This window comes from Monodelphis domestica, chromosome 1 (genome assembly GCF_027887165.1).
Source record: "Monodelphis domestica isolate mMonDom1 chromosome 1, mMonDom1.pri, whole genome shotgun sequence".
NCBI classification, from domain to species: Eukaryota; Metazoa; Chordata; class Mammalia; order Didelphimorphia; family Didelphidae; genus Monodelphis; species Monodelphis domestica.
Window position 1 is genome coordinate 84636359 of NC_077227.1, and position 25314 is coordinate 84661672.

The window sequence follows — 25314 nt, forward strand, 5'->3', positions numbered from 1 at the left end:
AAAGATAGGATGTCCTTGAAGAAGCAAGAACAAGGCTACTTTGGCTGCAATATACAGTGTATGAATGGAGATAATATATAATCAGCCTGGGGAGAGAGACTGTAGCCAGATTTTAAAGGTATTTAAATTCTCAAAAGTGATGTTTGTATTTTATACTATAGGCAATAGGGGGCAACTAAGCAGGGGAAGGAGGCCATGGGCAGGCCTATGAATGAGAGTATTAATTTAGCAGCTCTATCATGTGGAACAGTCTTGAAAACAAAAAGGATGGAGTAAGCAATCTATTGGGCCACTGAAATCATCCATGTATATAGCAATGAGAACCTGAACTAGACAGGTTGATGTAGAATCAACAAGACTTTGTAATTGATGACAGATAAAAACATTATTAAAGACAACTATTGAGGATAACTAGGTGCTACACTTAAATAGCTGAAAGAATGTCAACAAAAATAAGAAAAAGGATTGTTTTAGGAAAAGAAGGCATGCTTCGTCTTTGACATGTAAAGTTTGAGATCCAATTGAAAAGTCCAAAAGGGAGGTGGTGGGTAATATGTGACAAGCTCTAGAGAGAAAAAGGTCTGTTGTTCTGGCAGTGATTTGTATACAAACATTAGTTCAACTCATGGAAATTAAAAATTAGAATATATTGCCTCAGGTGGTAGTAGGTTCTTCACTTGTTTAACTTAGGAAGGCACCATTTACAACAAAATTCATATCAACCAAAATATGAAGTTGATGAAATGTTCCACAGCAATAATCACAAAAGGAGAGAGAGGAATATTTTCTCAACTCTTATTTGGGAACAAGGTTGGTCAGCATAGTTAAAGGGTATAAAATTTGGGTCTTTTGTTCTTTCCATTTAGATTGTTAGTCACTGTGTATACTCTATTATTCCTAGTTCTGCTTATTTTTATTCAGGATCAATTTATCATTTTTCTTGTTATTTCCACACAGTCTTCATTTTCATCCTTTCTTGCTGTTAGGCAATTTTATTCATGACGCACAATTTGTAAAACTATTCCTTAAATCAATGGAGATCTACTTTATTTCCAATTCTTTGCCACCACAAAAAAGCTATTGATATTTTTGCATATATCAGATATTTCTTTCTATATTTAACCTCCTTGGGCAAATGTCTAACAGGGTTATCTGGGTCAAATGAAATAGGACAATTGGTCAGGATTTGTTTTGTTGTTGCATAATTCAAATTGTTTCCAGAATGGTTCTACTAATTTAAAACTTCATGAATAATCAGTGTGAATATCTTTTCAAAGTACCTCCAGCATTGAGTATTCTCATCTTTTATCATAGTTTCTTTCCACTTCTCTGGATGTGAAGTGAAATATCAGATTTGTTCTGATTTGTCTTTCTCTCATAACTGATTTGAAGCAGTCTTTCATACAGTTGATAATAGTTCAAACTTTTTCTTTTGAGAATTATTTATTATATCCTTTGACCACTTGCCTTTATTGATGGTTTAATTAGTCAATCAATTCAGAAACCTTTTCTGAATCTTCATCCTCCCTGATCCTGATGAAGCTTTTGGCACTAAAGACTCTTCTTCCCACTCTCTTGGATACTTTCTCTTTTGAGTGTTCTCAGTCCCATTCTGACCCTCTTACAGTATTCTTTGTTGAATCATGATCCTATCTCCTTTTCATAGGTGTAACCTAGGGTTTTGTCCATGGCCATCTCTTCTCTCAGTACTTTCTCAATGATTTTCTCAGCTCCCCTTTGATTCAATTAATTATCTCTATGCAGATGACCCAAATCTTTCTTTGTAGTTTTCACCTTTACCCAGAGCTCCATGCTAATAGAATCAACTGCCTGAAGGACAGCTACTCCTGGATATTTCTTGGGCTTTGTGTGGAAGACAGATTGGAGAGGGGAAGAGACAAAAGACATCAAGAAGGAGAACAATTAGTGAAAGTCCAGGAAAGAGGTTGGTGGAGGTTGGTGAAGGTCTGGAGAAGCCTCTAAGTGGAAAGAAAGAGATGGATGTGAGATGTTGATGAAGAATTGATGAAACTTGTCAACTAATTCAATATGAACTCATATGGGGAAATGAGAAAGAGGAATCAAGTATTATGAATGTAAGAGAGGAAAGCATATTCATCATACTGGAAGACCATCTCAAGTAGGGGAAGGGCAGGAAGGAGAGAGAAGGAACAGAGGAACTGAGAAGACCCAAACAGTTGAAATCACTTCTCTTTGGGAAGCCCACCAGGGAGGATGATATGAGAGAACTTCTGAGCCTGAAGCATCCTCCTGTGAAGCCAGACCTCAGTATCCAGTGAAGACAAACCAGAGTGAATAGGATTTTGCCAGAAAGCTATTCACCATAAGATTTCCTCTCAATCCCTATAGACAGTCCTTGAACTGATATTATAGCTAGGACAGCTAGGAATCAGGACAACTCTCATAATTGACCCCAGAGGGTCAGGCAGGCAAAGCCTGACCCTCCAGGACTTGGGGAGAAGAGGTTCAATTGTTACTTTAGGGACTTCCTATTTCCCACCTTCCTAGTACCATATCCAACAACTCACTTGTCCTACCTTTTATACATTTCTTTAGAATAAATAGCTGGTTATGAAATCAAGCACCTGTTTCATAGTATCCAAGAAGGGAGACTCAGAGTCTGGGGGAAGGAAGGTTATACTTCTCTCAGAGAGGGAGAAGCTGTCTGCTCTGTATTCTATTTCAGTCAAGTTTCTGAGGGAATAGTAATCTGTGATTCTGAGGGCAACCAGTGTAAGGTTTACCAGGGAAAAAGAGAGGGAAACCAATCTATTCCCTCTCTCCACCTTTGGCTCTATTCCATCTTTACCACACTCTGGTCTTGAACTCAGTGGTGGAGGACTCCATTTCTCTCCCTCCATTACATGAAGTTTCAAACATTGGGAATTGGAAGGAAGTATGCCACTGTTCCCCAAGTCTTCTCTTCTCCAGGTTTAACACCCCCCTCCCTCAATTAGCATCATTTCAATATTGTTTACCTTTTTGGATACTATCTCTTTTATCAATGTTCTTTCTAAAATGTGAATCCTAGAACTGAACAAATTCTCCAGATGTAATCTTAAGACAGAGGACTAAAATTTCTCTAGTCCTAGATACTAATCCTCTTTGTATACACTCTTAGGATATCATTAGCTTTTAAAAAGATTCTTTACTAGAAAAACCTATAAAATCTTCTATACCTGACTCTAGTATCTCTCTGTTCCTTTGGTTTCTGATGAGATTATCCTGCTCCTTGACAAGACCAAGTCTTCTGTATTGTAGATTTTGAAATTAATATCTGAAATACTCCAAGTATTATATTTAATAAGATTTATTTATAATACCTTGAAGCAAAAAGGAAAATAAAAGGCTAGAGAAACAGAGAGAGCTCACCCAGCCTCACATGTGGAAAAAAGAGAGCGAGGGAAGAGTTATAAAAACTTATATACAATAACCTAAGAACACACATAAGCAGAAAGGGAAAAGGAATTTTGGGAAGCGGAAAGAATTTTGAAAGATGGAGTCCAAATTTTTCTAATTATACAGCATATGTCCGTGATCTTATGCCTTCCCATCTTTTTCTAGCAGATTTTCCTCTTGTCACCTCATCTCCCTTCATCTCCTTTCTTCTCTATGTAGTTTTTAATTTCTACCTACTGTGACAAGGGAATCACTGTCCATCAATTTCCCTGCGCCAATGGAGGCTCTAGCTTAACCCAGGACCGCCCAGAGGCTTTGCACATGTCTGTTGAAGGTCATATTTTCAAATAATTAAATCTTTGCTCCTTTGCTACAGCCCTTTCTAAATCCTGTTAACCTGAGTAGGGTAGAGATTGGAATAATTAAATTTTGATCTAGGCTGCAGCCCTTACTCAATCCTGTTAGGACTGAATAGGGTGGAGATTGATTCCAAGTATCTCCATTGTATCAATTCTAAAATCAATCATGACTCAAAGAAATTCCTGTTCTATGCTTAAGCATAGGTCAAAGTCCTTTCCATTGTTCAGCAAAAGGTTTCTGTCCTAAAGTAATCTTAAGAAGGGAAGAGAAGGAACCTCCCATGCCAATGGGGTTCACATTCCAATAGTCAAGACCCACTATCAATAGGAAATTTTTCAAGTATGAAATTTCCCAATGGTGAAATTTCCAACATTTATAAGTCTAAGGAATTTTAGGGTTTACACTACTTGTTATCTCCCAACTGCTTTTGGGCATGCTCAAGTCTCTTCTATCCCTAAGGAAACTTCATGGAATCCCATTAACCTTCAAAATATGTTTTTCCCTTTCAAACTCTTCAAAAGGAGACTTGAAGCTTCCACTTACTTTTCTGTCACTTATTTCTCAGTCCTTCCCAATATGTTTCAGATCTCATCATTCAAATGAAACTACTCTTTCCAAAGTTATAAAAATAATTTAATTGCCAAGTTGGATAGTGATACTCTTTTCTCAGTCCTCATCCTTCTTGTTTTCTTTTCCATTAGACCCTGCTGACCACTCTCTCTTGGATATTCTCTTCTCTGGACTTTCATGACACCACTCCTTCCTCATTTTCCTCCACCTATACAATTACCTTTTCTTAGTCATTTTGGCCAGTTTATCATCTATATCCTATTCCCTAATAGTAGGGTGTCCCAAAGATTCTATCCTAAGGCCTCTTCTCTTCTTTCTCTCTACATTACCTTGGTAACTTCATTGGCTCCTGTGGGTTTATTTATTATCTCTACCCAAATGACTCAGATCTATCTATCCTGCCTCAATATCTCTCCTGATTGACAATCCCTCAATGCCAATGGCCTATTGGACATTTAAGACTGGATATCCTAGAGATATCTCAAGTTCAGCATTTACAAAACAGAATTCATTATTTTCCCTCCTCTTACCAAATTTCTCCATATCTCTCAAAAGTATCATCATGTTCCAGTCTCTCAGCTTCATATTCTTGACCTCTTATTTCCTCCAACTCACATATCCAATCAAAATCTTGTCATTTCTACTTTTGTAGAAGTTGTCCCTTTGTCCCTAGTCCTATAACCACCATTTTAGTTCAGACCCTCATAACCACTCGCCTTGACTATTTCACAATGTCCTTCTAATTCGTCTATTTGCCTTAAGTCTCTGCATTCTAATCCATCCTCCACAAAGCTTCTAAAATAATTTTCCTGAAGTGCAAATCTAACTGTCACTCTCCTAATTCAGTGTATTACAATGATTTCCTACTGCCTCTAAGTTAAAACAATCTATGGTCAAAACTCCTGTGGTTAGCTTTTAAAGCCCTTCAAAACCTGGTTCAAATCTGTCTTTCCAAATCTCATTCATTGGGTATTGCTCCTTTTTCCATACTCTGCATTCTAGTCTAACTGCTTTTGCAATGGCTCTCTTCCATGCCAAGACTGAACTTTCACCTCACCTTCACTTGATAAACTCTCTCATTGCCACAACACACAACTCAAGTACTTTTACTCAGTCTTGTCTCCTTATTGCCAACCCCAACCCCTTCCCTCCACCTTTTCCTTGACTCCCTTAATTTGGATTTGTTTTGTATATACTTGTTTAGATGCTGTCTTCTACAGTAAAAGTAGGCTCTCTGAATAAGAATTAATTTTGTCTTTATATCTTCAGTATCTTGCAGAAAGCCCAGATTGAATGTTAGCATGTTATTCTTTCAAAGAGTTTGAAGTCCATAAAAATAGGAACAAGTTAAAAAGGCAATTAAATATTTTTGATTAATACCTTCCAAATAATACTTACAGGTGTGGAGACACTCTGTAACTGTAGTTGGCTTGATGAGATAACCTTTACAGATGTAACAGGTAATATGAGGATTGAAATCTTTCACCAAGTGCTTCCTTTGAGTAGCCATTCGAAGAGTAGCTGATATTGTTGAGTAGTCTGTTCAAGAAACAGCTTACGTATTTCAAAGTTGAATCACAGAAGCCAATGTGTTTCTCTGTATGGGTGGACTTTCTGAGACATCTGAATAAATATCCAATCTTCTCATGAGGACACTGCTCATAACTCCTTTTGTAGGGTATGTCTTTTCATACCTGTTATATGTATTTCAGGGGGGGGAAAAGAAGTATGGAATACTATTTTACTATGTGTCATAAAAATAATTTTCAAAATCAGATGCCATGTAATGATTCAGTTCTACATGTAACCTGAATGACTAAAGATAACATGTTCTTGACATATTAGGATTTTAAAAGTCTTAAATTTATTCAGAAGGAAAAGTACTATTTTAGCCATCAAAATTGAGAGCATCTCTCTAAATTTTCTCATTTGTTAATAAAGGAACTTTTCCTACTGATCCTCATTCTATTCTAGTGATTAGACATACAGAAGGCTTCTAAAAATACAAAAAGTAGATTAAGAAAGTTTACTTTATACCGCTACTGTAAAGATCTCTTGAGACTGAATTTACACACACATATATAGATGGATACATATATATATATATATAAATACAAAACCACATATTAAGAATTAAATTTTATAGACATATTATACAGGTTGTGATTAACACTCAATAAGCTGTGTTTTTAGGTAATCTAGTGCCAATGTAAAGAGCCCATGGAAAATAAGAAGATCATAGATTTGAAGATTTCTTTTCTCTCCAACTTAACTCCCTACAAGACCATAGATTTTTAGGTGTGAAGGACCTTAAAGGACAATGAGCCCAACCCTCTCATTTTACAGATAAGAAACTGAGGCAAAGAAGTCACTGACTTGTCAGTGTTGCACAGCTAATAAGCTGATGAACTTTGAACTCAGGAATCTTCCTGACTCCAAGTCCAATATACTAACCAATCCCAATTTATATTATACAAATAAATATATTAATAGCTAGGTTTATATAGTTTGAGAAACACTTTACAAATATCTCATTTAATCATCACAACAACCCTAACAAGTATTATTATTAATGCCATTTTACAGAAGAGGAAATTAAGTCACAGAACATCTTAAAAATTTATACAAGTCAGTGGGAGAGACGAGGACCCAACTCATGTTTATTGACTCCAAAACCGATGTCTTTATTAACACTCTGAACCTTGTCTTCCTTATCAATAAATAAAAGGGGGCTGAGTTAGACTAAGATGACCAAGGTCCTTATTGCTTTAACAACCTAAGAAAATGAAACAATTTAAGAATAGGTTATTGATAGGCTATAAATTAGTGCTCCATTATTATATTGCTCCAATTAATTTAGACATTTCTTTCAATAAACATTTAATACATATTCTGTTCTGTGCACAAATTAGGGCTCTTGCCCTCAATGAGCTTAAAATCACAATTCTATTACACACAGACATCTATACTATAAAATGGAATGTTGAGAGGAACCAGAGATCACCCCAAGAACTACTAGAAATCGAAAGACAGAGGCAAGCAATTAAAACAAAATCCAAACTTTTGGTCTAACTCTTACTTTAAAAGTTAGAATGCTCATTCTTTTGGCCTCGGTGTCTGTGGGTCCTTGAACAGAAGGGCCCAGATACCTAAAAAAGGGCCCGTTTGTCCCCCCCCCCCCCAAGGGATGCACAGGTGGCAAGGCTCCAACAGGTCAACACGTGGACTTGCTCCTTTCTCAGTATTTATACGAGACTTACAACCTAACTCCTCCTCCTGGGAATGTGTGGAGGAGAAAGAAATGGAGCCGCTGCCCCCCTCCCCAAACCACTCTTTCCCGCTTTGCGTAGGAGCTAGGTGGGATGTCGGGGTCGGGTCTCTCTGCCTCGGTTCGGAAAGGGCCGGCGCGGTTGTCCCTCTCCCCCCTCGCCACCTGTGGGTCTGCCTAGCAGCGGCAGGTGCCTCCCAGAATCCGCTTCCCGCTGGGTACAAAGTTCCCGGGGGCGGGAGCTGTAGCGCTCCCCGTTCCCGTCTCCCCTCCCCCCCTTGGCCCGCAGCCGCCGCCCCTTACCCGCCAGCCCCAGGCGTTGAGCTCTCCGCCCGCCAGCATGCCAGCCCGAAAGAAGGAAAGTGAAAGAGAAAGACCGCCCGCCCAGCCCGCTGGCCTTGCGCGGCGCAGCCTGGGCCAGGCCCCCTTCTAGCCCGCCCCGCAGGAAGGCGGGAGTGCTCCCGGGCCCCCACCCAACCAGGAGGCGGCCCTATAGGGCGCAGCGGGTCTTCGGGCGCAGGTCAGTCTTCACCCGCTCCCCAGGGCAACTCCACCCCCTCCTCCCTGAGTCCAACGGCCCGAGCCGACAGCTGCCCAGCACCGCCTGAGCGCCTCGTGCCAGCCCGCCTGCTCCCCACCAGTGCCGCCGCGCCCCCTTTGCGCTCCCCCTCCGTGGCCGCTCGGCGTTCCCACGCCCCGCTCACCCGGGGAAGTCTCCATCCACACCAGTCCGTTCGCCTTCTCTGCCTCACCCCGGGTTTAACGCGTGGCTGCAGCTAAATTTAGGGCGAGGTTTTGTTTTTCTCCATCACCACAAATGAGCAATTTTTTCTGCACCGGTGACTTGAAAAGGCAACGGTCAAGGTTTCTGTTCGCCCAAGTGAAACTCCTCCGCTCCTGGCAGCTGGGGATACCTACTTATTTTAGGCCATTTTAATCAGTTCTGCTAGAGGTTCAGTAAAATGGGGGGGGGGGGGCACTTTGAGATGCCACTTGCTGAGAAGTCACTATCTTAACTCTCGGGAGAGCCAAGTGCTGCTGGCTTTGAACGCAAACCAGGAGAAACTTTTTTTCTTTTTCTTTCTGAAAAGTAACTGAAAATTCTCAAAATTAATGGATGGGGCAAGGTGAGGAATTAGCATTCCAAACAAATTACCAAGAAACCAGAAAACAACTCGAGCACACCTACACGGTGTCACCCATTTTATATTCAACTTATTCAAAAGAGTAATTCTTGACCACAGGGAGCTGGTCCCCTACACTTGCAACTAGGCCTTACCTAGGAGGCGGCTCCCAGAACAATCACATGGTTTGCCCCAGTCACAGGGGAAACATTCTTAAAATTGACTATCAAGGACTGCTTTGGTTGGGGTTTAGGGAGAAAGAGTCATTACATAACTTGGTAGGAGCAAGTGGTCACCAAAATGGCACTTTAAAGCTTGTAAAGTACCCTCAAAGGCAACTTGCCTGAGGGTTGGGGCTGTCCAACACTTGGGAGGAGGATGCTAAAAGAATACTTGGAAGCATCCCTTTTAAAGCACTGAGGTGGCCTTTTTTCCCCACCCAAACTCTCCAGGCAGTTGGAGTTGGGAGATATCAGAGTATACAAATCCTGACAGGGATAGAACAATCAAATTGACCATTAGTTTCCCTCTTCTGTAAAATGAGAATGATATCACCTACTTCACACATTTGCTGTATGCTTCAAATGAAAATGCATTTAGGGTAATAAAATACACAAACTTTGCTTTGCAAATCTTAGAGATATTCTTAGAGAACAGGTTTAACCATATCATTCCTCTGCTATTAAATCCAAATAGTTAATTAACTTCTAGGATCGAATACAAATAAATCTACTTGGCATTTAGAGCCCTTCACTAGCCTAACTTTCCAGTTGATTCCTCATGCAAGAACTCAACGGTATAGCCAAACAGGTATTCTTAAGGTTCCTCAAACACAGGACATTCCCCACACCTTGCATCTCTATGCCTTTGCAGTGAATGATCCCTTTACCTGGCATGTGTGCCTTCCTCATAAGTTCTGCTTCTAGTTTACTTTCAAAGTTCAGCTGAAGGGACACTTTCTGGGGTCTTTTATTTGCTGTTAGCTACTAGTACCCCTTAAATTGATTTTGTAATTCTACAGATACACGTTAGCATTCATATATTATCTATACTGTGAGGGCAAGGACTGTTTGGTAGTACAATAAATAAAGAAATGGGTTTGTAGTTGGGAAGAATCAATTCAAATTTGATTTTTAGACACTTACTGGTTGTGTAAAACCTGAAGCAAGTCACTTCACCTCTGTTTTCCTCAGTTTCTTTATCTGTAATAACCTTACTCCCAGCACTGTTTTGAGGGCCAAATGAGACAAAATTTATGTATGTATGTATGGTGCTCAATAAATTGCTTGCTGATATATGAATGTCAATTATTATTACCCTGAATTACAGCGTTTGGGAGAGGGAGACAAAAATATTGCCAGAGACTAAGGTTGCTCTTACCAAATAATATTTTATGTGTCTTTAAAGATTTCTGCCTTAAATTTTAACTATAATTTACACCACTAACAGGAACAAATGGAGTTCAAATTGTTCTTTCTTTCTTAAAATTTATGGTGGAGGGGGCCAGGGAAGAGGGAAAGGGAAAAGGAAGAAAATGCCCTCTGTAGTACCACCAACTGAGCAATCCACATCAAAAACAACTTTCACCAATTATACTTTACTAATCCTAATGGGAACCCCTCATAAATCTATATCTGCCAGTTTGCTAAACTGTGATCAGCTTCAGTAAGTTACACCAATCATAATGAGCTGGGAAAAGAGGCTAGGTAAATGACTTTATGCTTGAAGGACTTCACTGCAGGTTTTTTTAATCTCTGAGAATATACAAACCAATATAAGAAGAGTCATCTTATTTTCAGTACATTTAAAAGATGTAATGGAAGCTATTCCCATGACAATAAGGCATAACATATATGGCAGCATGCCAATTTTAAGAAATTACCATTCACGTCACAACTGTTTGTATTGAAAAGTACACAAAATATATGGATGCTTCCCTACTTTCTAGATAAATTCTACAAGTGCAGTTCATATTCATATATTGTGCAAAAAGTCTAAATGTCTTTGAATCAATATAGATAAATTGCTTTCATGAGAAAACAGCCCAGATGACCTTTGGGGGTAGGGTACATATGGCATTACCTTCCAAATATATTAACTAAGGATTCATTTTACACAAGGAGTATTTCTAGCCAAAGTTGAAGCCTCTTACACTCAAGAAAAACTTAAAGAATAAGAGACCATTAACACCTTTCTCTTTCATGTCTTTGCTCCATTAGAGTAAAAATCGTTCCCTCTCTACTGGCCCATTATACAAATTTGCAAAATTCCACCCTCCTCCCCATTCCCAGTAATTTCTAGGCACCTTGCCACTCCCTCACCTGCTTCCTACCCTCCTTGTCAAATATTTAGAAAAGAGTACATTACACTCATTGCTTCCCCCTCTTAGGCTACCAACATATATGGATCCCCATCATCGATTCACAAACCCTCCAAATTCTTCTCTTCACCCTGCTAGTCCTAAAAACAATCATTTTCTATCTTTCTTCCCTTTCCCAACCACAAGTCCAGAATGACTAGGTCTAAACTCAGTGCCTCTATTCTTTGACACCATTCATTACTTCAAACCTTAAAATCTTATGATTCAAAGTTTTCTCCTTCAAGCTTATGAATGACCACTATTCCTAAATCTAATGTTTTTGCAATTACCCTCCTTAATTTCTCCATAGCAATTGATACTATCTATGCTGCCTTCATACATTCTTAGATAGTTCAAAGGATCATAAGATCTGAGGTCACTGAGACCATCTACTTTATGGAAGAAGAAACTGTGGTCCATAGAAATTAGAAGAATTGCTCTAGATCATATAAGCACTAAATATCATTGTATCATGTGGCCAAGTAAGAGAAGATAAATACAGGAAATACATGGAACATTACTATTAATGTCAGACATACTAAAACTCAAAAGGAGCTGAGGTAAGCAAAGAAAATGGTGGGGAGGGAGCATGGAGAAAGAGAAGATAAAAGAAGAGATAGAAACTGTGCTTGAGGTACATAGGATGAAGATAGCTAACAAGAGACTGGAGAGTTGTGCTTTTTAAAAATTTGTTTTGTTTTGCTTTTTTGTCTTCTTTGTAAAGGAAATGATAGAACAAAAGCAGCTAATAAAGAGTTGACATGCAAGTTAAATAAGTAGATAGTAAAATTCTAGTTGCAATTGACGAATTCAAGTCATATGGCTCTGATAAAGGACATTCTTCTCCTAACTTTGAACACCCTCTTCCAGTCTCCTTTAATGTTTCTTCAACTTATATCTAACTTGTAAACACGGACATCTTTAAAAGTTTCATACTCCATCCCCTTTGGCTAAGCTTTCTTCTGGTGACCTAATTAAAAAAAAAAAATTCATGGATCTTCACCATCAACTGAATAAATATACGAATAAACTTGGGCTTTAAGACACTTCACATTCTTTCTCTAGTCTATCTTTCAAGCTTATTTAACACTGCTTTCTTTCACATAATTTTTTTTTAAACCCTTACCTTTCGTCTTAAGAATCAATACTGTGTATTGTTTCCAAGGCAGAAGGGTGGTAAGGGCTAGGTAATGGGGGTTAAGTGACCTGCCCAGGTCACACACACACACACAATTAGGAAATATCTGAAGTCACATCTGAACCCAGGACTTCCCATCTCTAAGCCTGGCTCTCAATCCACTGAACCACCTAGCTCTATCCCTAAATCTCTTCACATACTCTTGAGATTTTATAGTCAACCTGGGCTAACCTCCCTATTTTCCAGTTATATTCGGACATCTGACATCACCATGCCTTTGCTAACTGGCTTTAAAATATGAAATGGTATTACCCTGCCACTTTTTTCTCCCCATGCCTTTGGCAGTGTCTATAAAAAGCCCCTCCTTCACCTTAATAAAACCTTCCCAGGTCATCTTTCACAAAAGTGCATCTTTGGTTATATTTTGAAGTTTTGGTTATATATGAGTATGCTCTTACACAATGACCAATATGGAGGTGTGTTCTGTATCACAATAAAAATGAAAATTAAATTTTTCATTCAAAAAAAATTAAATTAAAAAAATAAAATAAATAAAACCTTCCCAAACCATTTCCCACCCTTGGGGGGAAGGTAACCTCCTTTCCCCTTTAATTACCTTATAAAACTTTAGCAATCTAATCCTTGGTACTTACTAGACTTTCCCTACTTTTTGTTTGTTTGTTTGTTTCCTATTTTTTTGGTTTTGTTTTGTTTCTCTACTTGTTTCCTATTTGTTTACAAGTCTTCCTCCCCATTTAATTGTAAATGCCTTGTGAGTCTTTGGCACATACATCTTTTTTTTCCCCTAAAGCCTAACATAGTGCCTAGGCTTAAAGTAAATGCTGATTAAATATTGTTAAAGGTGTTAAGTGCCCATTGTGTACTGAGCCTTATCTAAGCAACAAGTCAATGAATGAGAGTGGTGAGAGGAAGAATAAATATATAAAATACAAAACACTTTCCCTACTTTTCCTGTATATGCTTACAAAATAGAGATTGCCAAAAAAAATTACTCATAAAGTAGCAAGTAATTATATGTAAATTGGGATAGGAACCCATTATTTCCCAATGTGTCTTATAGAGGATAAGGAACCATTCCTCAAGTGAAGAAAACCTGGGTTCAAATACTGACTCTCATACATACATGCAGTGTAACCTGGGGAATCTTTTAACCACAGCTGTGCAAGCAACTGACTAAGTCAAGTGGCTAAGACTGAAAGTTTAAAGATGAATTGCTGATAAGTATTAGAAGAGGAAGTTCCATACAAGAAGTTTCATACAAGAAGATGAAATCAAGAGGTTCAGATTTTTTTAAAAAGTCCTAATATTAAGCAAATACAATATGTAAGAATTAGTACTTTATAAATTTATAACTGGAAGGGATATTCTACATTACCAATAAAGTGTTTTTATTTTATTGAGTAGAAGTAGTTATATGGTACAGTAAATGGAATGTCTGTTTGCCTCAGTTTCCTCATGTATAACATGAGCTAGAGAAGGAAATGGAAAACCATTCAAGTATGTTTGTCAAGAAAATTTCAACAAGGATCATGAAGAGTAAGTAGTCTGACAAGACTTTTGCCACCACTGGACTTCAGTGTCTCTGGAAGGAGTGAGGATGACATCTTTTCATATCTCTGCCTCACAGAAATCCAACTCATTTCATTATCCTCTTCTAAGGAAGGACAGACAACAACATTTCAATTGATTGTCTCATAGGCTTTCATGGATTTTGTTATTTCTATGTAGATGATTCCCTAATCTATTTATCTAACCCTAACCTCTCTCCTCCAGCCTTGTACCCCTAACTGCCTATTGGACATTTTGAACTGGATGTCCCATATATTCCTTAAACACGTGTCCAAAACTGAATTTATTATTTCCTCCTTCAACATTTCCCTCTTCCTAACTTTCCTATACCTTCACAGTCATAGAGGCTTAAATCCTTTTGTCACCCTTTCTTCCCTGTGTTTAATCTCTTGTCAAGTACTATCAAGTCTACTGTGGTAACATCTCTGATATGTCTCCTTTTCTCCTCTGATGTTGCTACCTCACATGTGGTCTGCTGCAATCACCTTCTGATTAGTCTTCTTGTTTCCTCCATTCATTTCCACTAGCAATCTCCCATGCCTGGAATACTCTTCCTCTTCATCTCCTTCTGCTTTCCTTCAAGTCTTAACTACATTCACACCTTCTGCAAGAAGCCTTTCCTGCTCTTGCTTTCCCTCTGAAGTGATTTCTAATGTTTGTACTCTATATCATTAGAATGAGAGCTCCTTGTGGGTAAGGACTTTGGGCCATTCTTTGTATCCTCAGAACATTGCCAGGCACATAGTGCTTAATAAATATTTGCTGACTTAAATATGGGAATGCTCTCCATTTTCACCTCAACATCTTGGAACCCCGCGTTCTTTTTTTCCTTTTATTTTTTAAAGCCCTTGCTTTCCATCTTAGAATCAATATTGTGTATGGTTTCCAAGGCAGAGGGCTTAGCCATGGGGTTGTGACTTGCCCAGGGTCAAACAGCTAGGAAATGTCTAAGGCCAAAACTGAATCCAGGACCTTCCATATTTAGGCCTTCCTCTTACTCCACTGAGCCACCTAGCTGTGCCAATCCCTATATTTTTTCAAAGCTCAATTCAAGGATCTCTTCCAAGAGGCCTGATTGCCTTGGCTTAGTGCCTCTCAAAATCACTTCATATTTATTTTTTTCATATCCTCTGTTTACTTATCTGTGATTATGTAAAGTGATACAAAGGATACAGCACCAGCTCTAGAGTCATAGGATCTGCATTCAAATTCTGCCCCTAATTCTTACTACATGTGTGACCTTGGGCAAAACACTTAGCTTCACTAGGCCTTCAATTTCCTTGGCTTCGAATGAAGTGGCTCACATAAATGACCTCTCTGGTCCTTTCGAGATAATAAAATAATAAAAATTTCAGACCCAATGCTGCATTCCTCAATTCTCAGTTTATTTGACCCTGATATGACTTCCTGGATATTTCACCTGAGAATATTCCTTTACCAAATGCAGGTCAGGAATTGTTCTGAGTTCCTGAGAATATTACTGGCACCTGGCTCTACTGATTGATAAATGAGGACATTTCTAAATGCTTCCTAGAAAAGGTAATTTTGAAGATGGGAATTGGTAAAAGAAAGATAGGAGGGCACTTAATGGTATAGGAAATTCTATATAAAAAGGTAGGAATCAATAAACCACAACAAAGGAATCAGCAACCAGAGTTGCATGGATGAAGCAGTGTCCATGATGACAGGTAAGCAGCAAGGAACGAAGCTAACAAAACATGAGGTAGTAGGGTGAAAATTGGCAAAGGGTTTTGTAGCATAGTAGTGGAACTAAAATTTTATCCAGTAGGCAGCCAGTATAGATACTTGAAGAAATGGCATGATTAGAAAAAAAGTTATAAGAGTTGGGTATAGGAATGCTTGGAAAGAGCAAAGACTAGTGATATCACCTATAGAGATGGGAAACCAGGAAGGGCACTGTGGAGAAAGGTGATAAAAATGCATTTCATCTTAATAAAAACATTCTGAGGAGGTTCCTGGGATTTTGGACAAAGTACATGCAGTGTCCCACCCTTAATATTTTTATGTAGATTAAATCATATTTTCAAGGTGTAGTAGGCAGAATTGGGTATTTCTCCTTCTGATATGTAATAATCATATCACTTCGGGTAAGCCACTTTTAATCCCTCAAAGCCCCCAAACAATTTGCCAAGACTGAGATGTAGAAAAATAGCAGATCTGTGTTGGTGGTAGCATTTGGTGGGAAACTTCCCTACCCACATGAAATCACAGATCAACAATACATACAAAAAAGGCTTCAACTAGATTTGGATTTCAGTTAGGACCAACTTACCCAATCATAGTTCTGCGCAGACACTTATTCTTTTCGGTGTACCCAAGAATGATATTCAACTATAAATCTTAGATAAAAACATATTGGTTCTCTAAACTCTAGCCTTCCTCCTCAGATATTCAGTTTTTAACACAAAATACTACTATATAAAATTTTTTCTTTATTAATTTTAAGACATTATGGGTGGTTTACCTCAGTCCTGTAAACTGTCTAACTTTATAATATCTAAATATAAAGTTTTCCTCTTTGCCCAATTCAATTAAACAAATATTTACTGAATAACTACTGTTTGTAGCAAAGTGCTAGGCCCCAGAGGTTATACATAGTTTAAACAATAAAGGCATAAGACAAAAATAATTAATATACAATAACAGATTTTAGATACATTGGAGAGGCTCTAAACCAGTGTGAGGTGTGATGATAACAATAGCTAAAGCAAACCAGAGGAAGTATGTGTGAAGCCTTAATAGAGGAAGTAGCCTTTGAGTTTGGCTTTAATGGGCAAGAATTCTACAAGAAGAAATAGTGAATGCACAAACAATTTGACCCAGCAATACCTCTACTAGCTTAAAGAGATCCCAGATAAAGAAAAAGGTTCTATCTATATGAAAATATTTTAGCAGCTTTTTTTGTAGTGGCAAAGAATTAGAAAATGAAGGGTTGTCCATCACTTTGGGAATGGTTTAACAAGTTATGGTGTATGGTTGTAATGTAATACTATTGCACCATAAGGAACAACAAACAGGATGAATTTGGAAAAACCTGGAAAGACTAATATGAACTAATACAAAGTGAAGTAAGCAGAACCAAGAGAACATTGTACACAGTAAAAGAAATATAATGATCAACTGAGAATGACTAAATCATTATCAGCAAAGCAATTTTCCAAGACATCCACAAGGGACAGATGAAAAATGCTCTACACAATCAAAGAAGAAACTGTTGGAGTCTGATTGCAGATGAAAGCATGACTTCTTCCACTTTATTTCTTTTATGAGTATTGTATGTTTAATATATGTCTTCTATCATGACATGAGCAACAGGGAAATATGTACGGTATGAAAGTACTGGTATAACCTATATCAGACTATTTGTGGCCTGGGGCAGGGGTTGGGGGATCTGAATCTAAAATGTCAGAAAACAAATGTCAAAGATTATTTCTACATGTAACTGAAAAAAATGTTTAAGAAAAAATACTGAGGAAGGATATTCTAGGCATAGCCTACATCATAAGCAAAATCATGGTTTATTTACAGGGTTTATTCTCTATACTATTCATTTATAAAGATGAAGTAAAAAATGATTCCAGCATTCTGTGGGTCAAAAGTTCATGTAAACTTTTGCCATCACCCTACTATATTATAAAAGGGCAGTTATCAATAAATTTTTGTGTTATTTGCTTAAATGATTACTGCCCCTCTCACAAGGTTCCTAGTATCCTAAACTAAGTATCTGTCAAATATGTATTTAAATTATTGCCTCATGATCCATAACAACAGAAAACAGAATTATTCACGTCTCATTTTGCTTATATTCAGCCAAGTAAGATCAGACATGGGATACCCTATCTAGATTTCTGAAAGAATGGGACAGGAGCCGACTGCGGATCCTTTGGAAAAACTGGGGAAGACAAAAGAAGGAGCAAGTCTATAGAGAGGCAATTCTATATATATTTCCCCAAAAAGGGAATACAGCAGAGGCTTTCTGAGTCCTTCTAAAGTCCACTGAACTTCACTTTGAGTTCTGATGTGAGAGTCAAATGAGACAAGGTATATATAAAGTGCTTTGCAAACCTTAAAACACTACATAAAGCTCTATTTCACCATCACCACCATAGTTTTAGAATGTGTTACTAAAGAAAGGGATGATTATTCAACATATTAAGAAGGAAATGGTGACTAAAAGGACCTAGCTTAGGACATTTTCTTTTGGAACAGGTTATTGAAATTGTAAATAAGGGAACTATACATTAGATAGAATAAATTTGAATTTCAGTTAAGCTTATGAAAGTATGTCTCCCGCTTATAGATAAAATGCAGGCTTGATGATATACATATTCACAACCAGTTTAATGACTAGACCCAAAGGGTGGTGATTAAGGACTAAGTCAACTTTCAGAGAAGCCTCTAATAGAATGCCCTAAGGATCTCTCTTTGACGCTGGGTTGTTCACATTTTCATCAATGACTTATATGAAGGCATACTTATCAAAATTTTAGACATTCCAAATCTGGAAGGGAAAGTTAATATGATGTATTGCAGAATGAGGACCAAAAAAGATCTCAGTAAGAGTGACTAATGGGCTGACTATAATAAGATTCAATTTAAAAGGGATAAATGTAAAATCCTGTATTTGGACTTAAGGAATTAACTAGAATATCATGTTATTTCTCATTACATACTCTATACCTTAGTCAAACTAGTCTAAGTTGTTGTAGATACATGACATTCTCAATTCACCCCTGTGTCTTAGCAGATGATATCTACTGAACCTAGTATGTGCCTAGAACTCTCATTACAGTAACCTTTAGATCCTCTGCCTTAGTAATCTCCTTACTCTGGGTGTGTGTGTTTAGGTTGTGCCTCATTTTGTATTTTTCCCCCAAAGTCTAAACTAGCATCTAAGACATTATTGGTGCTAAATAAAAATTCTGTTCTTCAAACAAGACATTCCATATCCCAAGCTCCACCCATTTTCACTGACTGTCTCTCATGCTTGGAATTCTCTTCCAAACTCCTCTCTCCCTCCTGCCTCCTGACTTTCCTGGCTTCCTTCAAGTCTCAGCTAAAACTCCACTTCCTGTGAGAAGTCTTTCCTGTACCCTTTACTGCCTTCCCTCTGAGCTTATGTCCAAAGATGCCTGTTTCTTAGATGTACACAGTGCTTACAAGTAGTTCTCCCACTGGATTGTGACCTCCTTGAGGCAGGGGCTGTTTTTATCTTTCTTCATGTCCCTAGATCTTAGCACAGCACCTGACAATAAATGCTTGTCTCAATTAGAAATAAATACACAAGGACATTATGGGCAAAGCTTATTGGACATTTTCAACACTGTGTTTGAACATAAACTTAATACTTTCAAAGTAGAGCTCATATATATTTTCCCCAAACCTTCCCCACGTCTTAACTTCCCTATTTCTGTTGAGAGCACCATCATTCTCCCCAGCACCCAGGCTTATAAGGTTGGTATGATCTTTGAGTCTTCCCTCTCTGTCATAATGCCCTACCTAATTAGTTGCTACATCTTGCTAATTCTACCTCCAACAATATTTCTTGTACCCATCCCCTCCTTTCTCTGCCCACATCCCTAGTTCAGGCCCTCACTGCCTCGCCTGGACTCCTTCCATACCCTCCTAGTCTTTTTCCATGCTTTAAGTTGCCTATTCTGATTCTATGTTACACAAAGTTGCCAAATTGATATTCCTAAGCACAACTGTGACTATTTACCATCTCCCTTATCAAATAGCTTCCAACTATCCCTAGATCTAAACAGAAGTTCCTCTGCATTTAAAATTCTCCACAATTTGGTTCCAACTTACCTTTCTCGGTTCATCATCTCCTTATATACTCTACATTTCAGTGGAATTGGCTTACTTGCTGTTCCCTATGCATGATATTCCATTTCCTACCTCTATGCTATTTGGACAAGTAGTCCTGCTATCCATAAAATAAATTCTGCCTTCCTTAAAAAGACTCAGTTCAATGGTCACTTCCTATACAATCTCTATTCTGATCTTTGCTTGCTAGTATCCTTCCCACTCCCATTCCCCAATTGATGGTCAAAAAAATGGTCAAAAAATATGACAACTTACTTTTGGAATATTTTAAAATTTTACTTAACTTTGTTCATGTTATTTCCTTTCACTGGGACATAAGCAGGACCTTGTATTTCCATCTTTGTACTCCAAGTACCTAGCACAGTGCTTGGCATGTAATAAATGCTTATAGGTTAAATGAATGAAGCAAGCATGGCTGGCCAACAATCTCTGTGAAAACAATCTTTGTTTTTTAAAGAAGCTGTCCATGCTTAGTTGCTCAACACTGCAATATACAGAAGTATACAATTGCTACTGTCATGCAAGGTGAGGAAAAAGTGTCCAGAGCAAGGAAAGAGGCAGGGTGGCTTCCCTCTGCTCCAGTCCCAAAGAAACTGGATGATGACGATCCATTCTGGGTACCACATCTTGGGACAGGCATTGACAAGCTGCCAGGATACCAGGACGATAAGACTAGAGAATATGCTATCCAAAGACCAAAAGGAGATGTTTAATCTATAGAATAGAAGGCTCAGGAGGTGAAAAATGATAGCTGGCTCTTCAGATTTGAAGGTTGTCACCTACAAGATTTATTAAGTTTGTTCTATGTGTCAGAAATAAGAATAAGAGGAAAAATTACAAAGAAATAGATTTAGCTTTATTTAAAGAAGAACTTTGTATCAATTAGAGCTACCCAAAATTAGAATGGGCATCTAGGTAGAGCAGCAGATAAAGTGCCAGGTCTGGAGTTACAAAAACGTATCTTCTTGAATTCAAATCTGGCCTCAGATTATTAGCTCACATGGATGAGAGTTGCTGTTACCTTCATTTTAATTTATCTTTGGAGGCAGGTCAAATGCTCATAGATTAGAAAAGCTCTTGGTGAGGAAAAGATCTGGAGAGCCAGAAGATCTGGCTTCTAGTCAGGACCTACCATTATCTGTATGCTCTTAGACAAGTCATTTAATTTCTACAAAACAGTTGATTAAATAAATCTTCAACAACTCTGCCAACCAAAGCTATTAATTCTTTTTTATCACTAGACAGAGAGAATTTGAATGATTTTGGAATTAGGTTGTTAGAATATAAATATGCTTGTGGGGGAACACATTTAGATAACTATCAAAGAACTAGGAGGAAGATTATTCATAAGATAGTTTTGACAATCTGATTGTGATCCCCCTAAATAACAGAGAGAAGACATTCTCGGGCAAACAGCCCAGCACATTGAGAGAGAGACAGACAGACACAGACACACATACACAAATAAACACACAGTTTTGGCTGAACATTTGCTAAAATGCTGTTAACAGTAAAAACAATTAGTAAAATAAGGCCCAAAGGAAACTTCCTAGAGATCTTTTACCAGAGCATTAAGGGTCCTTCAACCTCTCAGAAGCATTCTTCTTCATATTTAAGTCTTAATGAATAGATTCAAACTATTAATATAAGCCAACAGCATGACTTGTCTGCTAAATACCTACTATATTAAAAAAGTGTTTAATTCAAGGGAGATTCAAAGGAACTCATTCTGAACCGCCCAGACTGTATTTGGAGACTCAACAAAAGTCTTTTTTAAAAAGGCATTTTTTTAAAAAAATAGAAAGGGGAAGCTAGGTGGCTCAGTGAAGACAGCCAGGAGGTCCTGGATTCAAATCTGCCCTCAGATATTTCATAGCTGTGTGACCCTGGACAAGTCACTTAACTAACCCCAGCTGACTAGCTCTTACTGGTGGTTGAGATAAATGAAGATGTTTTAATTCAGAGAGGAAAATAGTTGGGGTAAGTGGAAGGGTTGGTTAATAGCTGCCTTTTTTAAGTTAAAGGCCTAGCATATAGATAACATATTACACTTATACTGTGGTGCTCAAGAGAGCAATAATAGAACTGTAACAGATATTGGCTCAATGCAAGGATGAATTTTTAGATAATTAGAACTGCTCAAGAACAGAATGGTTCACTTTGTGAGGCAGTGAGCTCTTTGTAGAAGTGCTTGCACAGATGCTCCATGACCATTTGGTAGAGATGGTATAGAGGGGTCTTCTAGCATTAAATTAATCGGTCAGTCAATAACCATTAAGCAGAAACTATACGGCAGACATTGCGCTAAGCACTGGGAACACAAAGAAAAAATAAGACAGAGCCTGCTCTTGAGGAGCTCCCTAATAGTCAGAGACAGCACATAAAAAGAAGTTTAAAAAGTGCAGTGTGGCCAAAGGGGCATGATGAAGTTAAGACTACAGTGTTTCACCTTTAAATGAAGGATCTGAGTGGAACTTTCCCCCAAGCCCCAACCCCCCAATTCAGGGAGGAAGGGGCCTCAGAGCCAAGGGACTGAGGAGGCAGGAGATGCTATCAGGTGCCTCCACTACTAGAGATTCTGTGGTTCCAAAGCTTAGTCCTTTCTCTGTCCCTGTGGAAGAGGGAGAGATGTCCCTGTGCTGTTCCACAAGACAGTAGCAGGAAAGAGGACAGATCCAAAGATATACAATGGCAACAAGAACAAACACAAGGGAACTGACATGAGGCAAGGTAAATGGCAAATCCAGAAGCCCTATTAGTTCTGTAGCTTCAAGGCAAGAGCAGAGGTTGGAAGGCACTTACTAACACTACTGGTCAATGAGGGCATCAATTTGTGCTGTTGCACGCTTTTCGTTATTGATTATGTTTTACTAATGTTAAATATTTTTAATAAGCTCATTTTTATTTAACTAAAATTTAAAAGTTTTTTAATAGGAAAAGTTAGGGAACTCCACTATAGAGATTCTCTACATCACTCAGTGTCATTCATTCAATAAATACTTGCTCAAAATGTTGTCTGTTAAGCCTTAGTAGAGATCTGAGTTCAAATCCCACTGCCTGAAATTTACTAGCTATATAAACTTCAGCAAGTCATTAGAATCTCCAAGGTGATTGTGAGAATCAGATGAGCGAGCTCCAGAGCCCTTCCTTACCTTGTAATATCCACGTATGGAGACAGAGTTAACTCCATTTGTCACACACCAACCTTGGATGAAGTGGACCAAGAGACCAGTGAAAGGATCTAGATGGAAACCTGGGTGCTAAAGTTAACACTGTTGCTAGCCCACTATGGAATGAGGGATAAGTTTTAGAAACTAGAATTTAAAGACCAGTGAACTCAACCTTCTTGTCTTTCACACCAGGGAGGAAAGCAGGGTTAAATGACTTGCCTAAAGTTCCATAGATGGGGGCAAAAGACCTTATACCTTAGTGTGCTAAAAAAGGGAGGGAGCTAAATTAAGCTAACTTTAAAGTCCTTCTTAGATCTATAAATAAAATTCAATGTGGGGAGGTTGTTAAGATACCCCATACACACCCACCGACCACCAAACCCAGGATCCCAGGACTTTGTGTGGTAGGAGACAGTACTGGTGAAGGTGGAACTAATCATCATTTCTACTAGGACTTTGTAGGCCAGTTTGAATTTCACCAGCTTGATTCCTAGGCCAATAGGCAAAGATTGTGTCTTAATTACCAACAGGCAAAGCAAATGGTAATTCAATGGAGGTAATGGAACCATTGCCAGTCTTTTCCATAGAAAATAGATTGTCAACTGTTCTTTTTCCTGTGCAAGGCTAGAAAGACAAAAAGAGTACAGGGAAAATGAATAACAAACAGAAATGTTTTCTCTTGATTGTCACAAAGCAGTCTTTGCCCCTCCTACCTGTCTTTACTTTCTGTTAGAAAGACACAAAAGTAGGTCCCCTGTGACAAGGGTATTTTCCCATCCTACCTGGGAATTAGGGGTGGTGATCCCGAGAGAACAGAGAGATTTTGAAATTGTGTATTATCTGCTTAAATACTTACAGATAATGCTGCAGTTGCCCTGACAACTGGAGGTCATGGTGGAGGTCTGTCTATATGTCAAATCCAGCCTCACCATGGCCAGCTTCAGCAATCTGGATCCTGGTGTGAGAAGAGTCCCTGGAGGACAGGGTGGTAAGAGATCACCATCCCATCTCCTTTGAAAGACAGCAGCTGCAACGAGAGGGCATATTTTGAAATTAAGGACATTGCAGCTGCTGCAACTGGACGTGGCCTGATATCCCAAGAAGAAGAAAAGGAACTTGCAACTCTATGCAAGAAGCAACAGAAACTCATTGGTTTATTAAAGACTGTAAGGTTTTAGAGGACTGATTACTCAGTTAAGCCACTGCAAGTTTGCTGAGCTGGTACAAGGTAAAAGGGTGTCTTGAAGCACTTCCTAGAACATATCTATATCAAATTTACTTTATTGCTTAATGTTGATAAATCTCACATCAAATTGTAAGTTTTAGTACTGAAAATTACCAGTTCACATTAAGTTAAAGCATAAACTTAATTTTGTTTTCTTATTAATCTCCTAATGAAGGATAAATAATAGTAGAAAGTTGGAGGAAGAGAAATAATTTGATGAATTTGAGTACATATTACAGAAGCACATTTCATCAAGAACTGGGCTTCCCAAGATTAATTATAATGGCGATTCCCTCCCCACCAAAACTTAAAAGGTGTTTTCCACAAATAGTTGCTAAAAATATATGGAAATCAATGATGAAAGATTTATGAATCACTATTAAAGAACTTTTTACCTCTAGAACCTATTATTTGTACCCAGTTTTTTGGATTATTATTAACTTCAGCACCTTAATCTGATGTTCTCTATTACTATTTCATTTGATCTATAAGAGAAAAATTATGTACTGTGTTACTTTTCATGCTGCAAGTAGAGGAAAGATTTTATGGCCTTTTTCCCACAGTTGAAACACCATGTTAGTTATTTGGTTAATGTGGATTTTAAGTTGGAAGGAAGATATAAAAGTTGCCAGTTCAGTATAAATTAGAACTTTCATTTTGTAGATTCTTTAGAAATAATATTTTTGCAGAATGAGCCATACATTTTTGGCTATGGGCAATATGAAAATTTGCTTTGCTTGTATTTGCATTTTGGTTAAAAGGATTTTATTTGGAAGAAGGGGTGGTAAATGCTTCTTAATGAAAAACACAATTCAAATAATTATTTAAAAAATTAAAATTTAGAAATAAGTCTTTTCTTCCAGGTTGCTATTGATTTCACAATGAATTTCCTTCCCCTCCAACCCCCCCCCCCCCCACTATATTTAGGTTCTATTTAGGTACTTAACTCATCCATACACTATATAATAGCAAAATAGCATTGTGATAAGAGTTGGGAATACCCAAAGAGGCAAAGGATAATTTCTGCCTTCAAGGAGCTTAAAACCTAATGGGGGAGGAGAGAAGAATGACAATATGTAACACATATATACAAAAATAGCTTTATTTGGATAAATAGGAAATAATTAAAAGAAAGAAGACACTGGAATTAAAAGAGCTTGGAGGAGGACTCCTCTAAAAGATGGAATATTACTTGGGACTGAAAAGAAGCCAGGGAAGTCAATAATCAGAAATGAGGAGG

The 25314-nt window shown here is 38.1% G+C and overlaps 1 protein-coding gene and 1 long non-coding RNA gene across 15 annotated transcripts in view; both read right to left on the minus strand.

Moving 5' to 3' along the window:
* Window positions 1-25314, minus strand: part of PCGF5 (polycomb group ring finger 5) — a 152813-nt gene that overhangs the window by 65773 nt on the left and 61726 nt on the right. For 7 of the 14 annotated variants that reach the window (XR_008912876.1, XM_056802643.1, XM_007478826.3 and 4 more), the window contains 2 exons: window positions 23706-23876; window positions 5749-6044 (listed from right to left, as the gene is read on the minus strand). Coding sequence is in view for 13 of the 14 variants with exons in the window: in XM_056802643.1 (XP_056658621.1) it covers window positions 5749-5860 (112 nt within the window). In the remaining variant the exon portion in view is untranslated. Of the gene's footprint in view, window positions 1-5748; window positions 6045-7921; window positions 8174-23705; window positions 23877-25314 lie in introns of those variants that run through there. The other 7 variants (XM_007478822.3, XM_056802659.1, XM_056802624.1 and 4 more) reach the window with 3 other exon arrangements.
* LOC130455058 (uncharacterized) lies at window positions 670-5739 on the minus strand. Its single transcript, XR_008912880.1, has 2 exons — window positions 5486-5739; window positions 670-5372 (listed from the first exon to the last, which is right to left on the minus strand). It is a non-coding gene; the product is annotated as an uncharacterized LOC130455058 (long non-coding RNA).